The 7,741-nt window shown below is 39.7% G+C and overlaps 1 protein-coding gene across 2 annotated transcripts; it reads left to right on the top strand.

The window, feature by feature from the left end:
- Window positions 1-2,408: 2,408 nt before the first annotated feature.
- On the top strand, window positions 2,409-6,233 carry LOC113146323 (zinc finger protein with KRAB and SCAN domains 5-like). 2 transcript variants are annotated; one of them, XM_026333748.1, is made up of 4 exons: window positions 2,409-2,835; window positions 2,937-3,030; window positions 3,407-3,535; window positions 3,679-6,233. In XM_026333748.1, exons 1-4 carry the CDS (start codon window positions 2,637-2,639, stop codon window positions 3,692-3,694), a joined length of 438 nt encoding a protein of 145 aa, XP_026189533.1. In that variant the 5' UTR covers window positions 2,409-2,636; the 3' UTR covers window positions 3,695-6,233. The 2 variants fall into 2 exon arrangements, with proteins under 2 accessions (XP_026189533.1, XP_026189532.1); XM_026333747.1 differs by having other exon boundaries at window positions 3,407-3,557.
- The last annotated feature ends 1,508 nt before the right edge of the window (window positions 6,234-7,741 follow it).

The raw sequence follows: 7,741 nt of genomic DNA, 5'->3' as shown, positions 1-7,741 counted from the left end.
AACAGACTGCACGGTACAACGTAAAAGAACCAGTGTGCATCATTTGTTCCTTGGGCTCCATACTGCCCAAACTTTCTTAATGCATCATTTCTTAGTTACATTCAGCTCTGGAATACCAGATATCCAACAATGACTCGTATCATATACATATTAGTCTACATGTGTTGTCCCTTGTATTGAAGTAGTGCATTATGTTGAGCTTTTAACAAGTATGCATCATTATTTCACAGCAACCTTTCCATTAGCTCTCCATTTTGAATAATTCCAAAACTAATTGTCAGCTGTGTACACAATTATTCCTGGTTTATTTGTAAATAATTAATTGGTAATTACTCAGAATAAAAAAACAAAATATACACACAGTATGTTATTTCAAACTGTACCATGAAAGGATCAGCAGGCTAGTGTGTGACCAACAATAACTAGGAGAGCATCTGTGATCTTTTCAAAAAAGGGGTTTAAATTAATGCCACGTGTGTAGCAGTGCTTTAAGCTAAACTCAGGGACAATTTAAATTCAACATGTCAGAGAAAAATGAAATGACCACTTATCACATGCTAAAATAGCGAGAGGGAGAACAGTGCACTCAGCACTGTATGGGCCTCTGTCCTCAAAACTACCATCTTAAAAGGTTTATTTAGTTACAAGATAGAGGCTAGTGCAGCTTTGGGAGCATTATGACTGTGTATTAGGCAGAGGAAAGCCTTTAATGTTGAAATGCTTCAAATTTGAAAGAGCCCTTGACTACATTTGGAAAGATTCACTCGGTTGGCTACATTGGTTATTGAAAATTATTTGATTTAAACCTTTATTGAGAAGCTCAAGGATAAATGTACTTCTTGAGTGCAGACTCATCTGGTGTGCAAATTTCACACAAACACTGTACCTTTCTAAATTTAACATGTTATAAAACTACTTCGGATAGAATATAAAATATGCACATAAAAGTATGCTTACTTGTTTATTTTTTCATTATTTTCTTGTTTATTTTTTCATTATTTTCCTGCATCACACATTTAATCTATCATAGCAAATGCCATAACCAATCAAATTAGCTGTCATCAGCACATAAATATACCATTATTTTTTTATAGTTAAAACCTACATTTGCTACAGCTTGTAAAATTAATGTAAACTTGTTATTGTTTTCTAAGTATAACAATCTTCGCTGCAGATTACAGGTGTTGGGATCTGAAATATTTTGTCATACATGTATCCCAATCTGTATTTTAATAGATGTTACTGAAAATGGTGCCATCATGGACAGTAAACAATTGGTTCACAGTTTTTTCATATTGTGAACTGACAGTGTCAGTCCCTGCAGGTGTTGCTTATTGTTCATGCTATTTCAGTTCATGAAACAAGTTAATAGTGCTCATATTTCAGTGTCCATAGTTTTTAATGTTTGTCTGCAGCAAGGGTCATATTATAATTTGTATTGTGGAGCACTAGCAGCTTACATTGATTGCAGTTTCACAGAAAATGGACTTCTAGAGCACTTTTTCACACTCAAGTGTACTAAAAGTGCTTTACACTATTTGTCCATTTGCACACACAGTCATTCACCAATGAAACAGCCACTTGGAACAATTACGGTTTTAGTGTTGTGGACTAGAGAAGGAAGGGCTCAAACCACTGACCCTTTGGTTACAGGACAAAATGCTTTTCCTCCTGAGCTACAGTTGCCCAGGCAACCCTTCACTGACTAGTTCCACTTCTGTACTACAAAATCTGCCACTGAGGCAAACGGGGTAAAACGGGCAAAGTGCGCCAAATATTTTGTGTTTCATAATTTGATTAATCACAAATTTGTCAGAACTTTACACGAATGACAGGCCCTGCATTCTACATTTTGTGACGCAGTAGAGACCCTTTGTAATAATCTAGTTGTAATACATAAAAATGCTTTAGTTTATATTTTTCTAATTTGTTGTATAGTTTTATAAAATATATTACATTAGTCTTGTTGCTAAGTAATTAACAGATTAGTGGAAAAGTGGAAAATTTTCATAATTACACCAAAAGGTCCAGCTTTTTAAAATCTGAACAGCCCAATACCCAAAGATGTTGAGTTTGTTATCATAAAAACTACAACTAGCACTAATTACAACTGAGACAATAATATTAGTGATAGTTGGATATTTTTGTTCTGAAGAAAGATTGAATCAATTGAATCTATAGTAATTATTGCCAATTTATTAATCAAACACCTGCAGTTTTAGATGCCTGGGCTGTTATGTTGTGTACAGTGGGGTTAAATTTGCCCAACAACAATCTTTCTGACCCAATCTTTTTGTGTGGCCTTTTACTCTTGGCCTCCTTTACAGAGATAATCAGTAGCACGGGTCTGCCAGCAGGGGTCCTCAGCGCTCCGCTCACACATTGTGCTGCTCCAGTGGACGCTCAACAACAGTCCGCCCTTACCGAAGCCGCTCTACGTAAAAGGAGCAGACAGAGTGCCGGTAACTATAACTGGTTAACTCTGACCGTGAACATAAACCGGTGCCGTTATTCACACACTATGCTGACGTCTGCACGAGGATGCGCGCGCGTCTTGGCAACGGAAATGGAGTTAGTGGCTGCCGATAACTTCCTTTACCGAAGCTAAACACTAATCTTATCAGTTTCAAGCAACAATGTCGGCCTGTTGTTTGTCTGGATGTAAAAATAGACATTCCTCTACCACTAAACTCAAATTTTACAGAATACCGTCTGGATACCGGCCGTTTCAGGCGAACAGGAGGCGTTTATGGCTCCAAGCAATCCAAGCAGTGAACGGCAGCACCGACGGACTCGGGGGAAACGCTCGTGTCTGTAGCGCCCATTTTATATCAGGTAGGTTTTTTCCACCAGACCACCGACTTAAATTTAGAGAAAGGAGAGGTGTAACAACCTTTAAAACTGACTGCAAACTTCTCTGTTTTTATATTCCTCAGGCGAGGCGTCCATGGACCACGACAGTCCTGACTTCGTGCCTTCTGTGTTTACATGCAGCAAACCGGGTCCGAAGCCCAGGAGAAAAGTGAAAGGGTAGGAAATGTAAATTTTTGTTGTTAAACTCAGTGATGTAGCTGTTCATGTTTTAAAACGGCACGTCCACAATGTACAAATACTCTTTTACAACGCTTTTATTACAATGCACATTTTCTGTTAACTTAAATTCAAATTCTGTAATTAGCAGCATCAAAGTTAATTAATTTCAGAATATTGTTTACTAGATTGTTGGATTGTTATTAATAATGCATTAATGTGTAACATCACTTTAATATTGTTGATCATGAAGGAGAGGTTATGTAGGGGTATGCTGGGTAATTTGTGAATTCCACTCTTAAGGATTTTTTTATGTGTGACCTATTTTCCATGCACTTAGATGGCTTTGTTTTTAATTCATTTATTTTTCCCAAAGGTTTTACAGTCGTAGGAGAAGGCGCCGTTGTAAAGCCAGCGCCGAAAAGGAAGAAAAATCGACTGTGGGCCTCCAGCCTTCTGATCTGATGGAAACCGAATGTGAACATTCACAAGAAATCCAGACAACGTCAGTCCTATCAGTGCTGAAGGTAGCAACAACCTTCTATATGACATTTTTCTGTCATATAGAAGGAGTTTCCTCCATATAGAAATGGTTGTCCTACTGTCTTGAATTTCTCTCCCTTTTTCTTGTGTGTGTATGTTTTCTAGGAAGGAGAAACACTGACTAAAGAGGTTGAGACTGAAGCTGAAACCAAAACAAGTACATCACCTACAACCCCCATCCTAAACAAGACATTGCCATCATTTAGAGCACTAGCAGAAAGGCTAAAGCTAGATAAAAAGTGTCCTGTTGTGATCCTAAAACATGTAGTTGCACCAGCGGGCGGGTATCGGTGTGAGGTGTGCGGTCAGAACTTCATCAGTGTCTCACAACTTGTAAAGCACAGTCAGCTGCATGAAGAAGGGTCCTTCATCTGTGAAATTTGTGGAAAGTTCTTCACAGTTCTGGGTGATTTCACTGAGCACCAACGTGTCCACAAGGCTGAATCTTTTTCATGCAACATGTGTGATCGATCTTTCTCTACGAATCATAAACTCAAGCGTCATAAATTGTTGCATGTCAAAGATGGCAGGAAGTGCAGCAAGTGTGGCGTACTGTTCTGTCAACGTCATAACCACGTTTTATTTCTGCCGCAGCCTGAGCCTCTAACCAAGTCTGAACAGGGTTCCTTCATTATTGAGTCACAAAATGGAAACAGTGATTTAATGCTAGAAAATGGCATATTGGAGAAGCCTGGGCCAAGCAAGACTGCTCACCTGGGTGACAACGATCAGAGCCTCAGTGTTCTACCTTTCTTGATAACTACAGTGCAGGCTGTTTTGCCTACACCCCCAAACCCTGAACCTTCATCCAGCACTTGTAAGGACCCATCTCCACCCTTACACACAAAGACTGCATCAGACATCCCTGTACAAATGATGCTAAAAAGTTCCCCCCTACCCTGCCCACCCCCACCAGTACCCAGGTGTTCAGTAAACCGAGGTACCTCCTTTCAGTGTAAGCAGCCCCTGCCCGACTACCCTGCGACCTTCGTTCAGCCCCATCTTCCTCAACATCCAGAACTCCCACCCTCACTAAAGATCTTTTCACCCCAGTTCCTCACCTCGGCACTACTTGAGGTTAAACGAAATTATAAATATATTTTAAGCAAACCAGGGAATGTTAAGAAGGAAGAACAATGTCAGCAGCCACTGATATCTCCAGGTGAGCAAGGCGTTGAGCCTGTCAAAAAGGAAAGAACAGCTTATGATCTGGAGATTGTGCTCTGACCTGATGAGGCAAAATGTCTCATTTTTAAAACCAGACATTGATCTGTACATTATTTAACTATAACCTTTTGCCTCAGTCATAATGCCTCAGCTTGTCAAATTTTGTGTAGTGTTCCTGTGATGTATGTAAACTTTGAATGTGCACATCTCAGTGCTTCTCTTTGGCAGTCAGGCCTAATCGGGTTCAGCACAGTATATTTTAAATGTGATTGAATTGCTGCTATTTTTTATTTTCTGAGAGTTGAGGTGGTGTCATTTCTTAATCACTGATAAGACGAAATTTGTTTTACCACTACCATTTTCTAAATAATACGTATGTATTATTGTACATGGGATGTAACTGACCTGGATTGTAAAGCTGTGCACCAGGTGGCATTTTGGCTCCAGGCTATGTTGTGTACTTGACAGTCTGTGGAAGACTAATTAGTTTAGTCTGTGAGCAACTGCACTGTCTTATAAACAGGAATGATGTAATTATCTAGCATTGTGTTTGATCATTTTAAGTGGGTCCAGTTTTCCCATCTACCTCAGCCACCAGGAATGACATTGGTTTTTTATTATCTAAATCTGTTGGCAGAAAATATGCATGTATGCAAAGAAAACTATAGGTTGAGTTGGTTTGTGTGTAGTAAAATATGGAATTGGAAGAATGCAAGGTGCTATGGTGTAAGATGAAACAGCCCAGACAAAGTCGTGATTGGCTGAACAGCAAGCACCTAATCTGCTAAACAGTAAGTGAACAAGACACTAGTTCCCTCCCTATCAGCTCAGGGCTGCAGTTTTCTATCTGATTCTGCCTTTTAAGACCCTTTTTTACTGTTAGATATTAGATCACCTTTTATATCAATTTCAGTCACTACAGTCAATGGATGGTACAGAACAGTATTTTATTTCACTGTCATCGCATTGACTCTTCACAAGACAGGCATTAACACTATCCTTTTTAAAATGGATAAAATTACAACATTACATTGTTGGCTTTGCTTCATATGTCAAATGGATTTACTAAAATAGATGCACTGGAGTCAAGGAACCTAAAAAAAAGAACAGTGTGCATTTACATTGTGCATCTACATTGTGTCTTTATCAGGTTGACTTTCAATTAGATAAAGGAAAAAATTAACTCTTAATATGTCTAAACTGAAATATAGTCTGTACATAACTGGAAATATAATTGCCACACTTTATTTGTAGGAATGTTTTGTTAGAACAAATATCATAGAGGAAATCTTTTGAAGATTTATGGTCCAAGTCTTACCATTTGTTTTCATAGTGGCAGTACAGAGGTTGTTAAATTAACCCAAAAATGTCTCCCTGCCTTTCTTAGTCCGAACGTTCACCCATGGGTCATATTACATTAACATGACCAGCTTGTTCTGTGAGCTGCCATACAATCCCACTGCAGAAAAAAAGCCCACTGTACTACAACAATAAAGTGCCTTCAAGCCTTCACACCTTTTTTGTTACTATCTGTGGTTGTGGTTTATAAAGAGTACTCTTAAAACAATCACTACAACGTGGTTTGAAAGTAAAATAAAAACAGGTTGTTGCTCAATAATACAACTTAAAGCTAATGTATATGGTTTTTTTGGCGTTAATGAGGAGTAGCCTTAACCTTAGCCTTAAGTATTTACTGCAACCTGGCAACCCAAGCCTTGTTTTCAGTATCTTGTAGCTAATGTGTAAAGAATCATTGGATGTTTTTTGAACTATTCATGAAACCAGTATTTACATATTAAAAACTTTTTAAAAGGGTGACTTACTACTTGCGTCACATAGAAATCCAAATTTCAGCAAACTCCCTTCTATGCACCTAGTGTATACATGATAAAAGGGTTGGTACAGTTTTCTGGATTTTTTTTTTTTTTTTTTTTTTTTTTGTGGATAGACTCATTATAAATATTGATTAAAGTTAGGGTATATTGGTTTTGTTGAACATATCCACAGTGCATTCCCCTCTTGCACCACATCTCAGCCAGATCTGAATTCAGTCTCCTGTCAGTCCGTCTGCTCGCTGTACACATCCTATTGGTGGGAAGGCACCTGTAACGGTGGGCGCTGTTTCTGATTGGTGTTTTCGGCTGTCATTTAAACCCAACCAAAGTCGTGATTGGCTAAAGTCAAGGTATCTAAGAAGCAGATTGGTTGGTGTGTGCTCGCGTGGCTGCTTAGACGACAAGGCAAGCGGTGCTGATGCTGTGACAATGGGAGTCATCCAGATAAGCATCATCTGGACGGAGAGTTCTTGAACACAGCACCACGCGTAGTGACTGCAAAGGAGGACAACAGCTGGGTAGAGGCACAGGGAGGGACCTCCAGCTGCTGCTCTGAAGGGGTAAGTTTTGCCCTGGAAAACAAAGTGACATGCCCGGGGGCTTCCAGTTTGCTGTTTGTGAGTGGGGGCTGGGGGGGGGGGGGGGGGGACGCAGCTCTCACGTACTGTGGTAGCAAGACCGCAAATCCCGCTGGCCGAGTGAACCGAGGTTAGCAGCCTTTACCAGCTTTAAACCGAATAGATTTAAGACGCTTTCCTGTGTTGGAGGTCGCCCAGCGCTGAGTAAATAACGTTACTGTACTATATGTGCAGCTGTTTTTGGCAGCTCTGAGTCAACTCATCCCTCATCCCCCTTGGTCGACTGCATTGCGGAGAGAGCATGTGTCTAACATTCTTCATCCTGCCCAGTGAATAAGTGTTCAGTACAAACAACACCAGGGTGAAATAAACCTGTGCTGTCTGTGCCGTGGATTTGACGCTGTGTGTCATGTTCAGAGTTCAGCCTGTCTGACACGAATTTATCATCTAGTTGATGCATTTGTCTAAATACAATGATCACACTGTACATACAAAAACACATCATTATCATCATTGATTACATGCATTTGCACATGTAGTGAGTTGCTTTGCATGCTGGGATTTGAAGTTGGAAGTGTGAGTGAATTT

This window comes from Mastacembelus armatus, chromosome 7 (genome assembly GCF_900324485.2).
Source record: "Mastacembelus armatus chromosome 7, fMasArm1.2, whole genome shotgun sequence".
Taxonomy (NCBI): domain Eukaryota; kingdom Metazoa; phylum Chordata; class Actinopteri; order Synbranchiformes; family Mastacembelidae; genus Mastacembelus; species Mastacembelus armatus.
The sequence above is the reverse complement of the archived record's forward strand: the minus strand, read 5'-3'. Positions and strand labels throughout refer to the sequence as shown.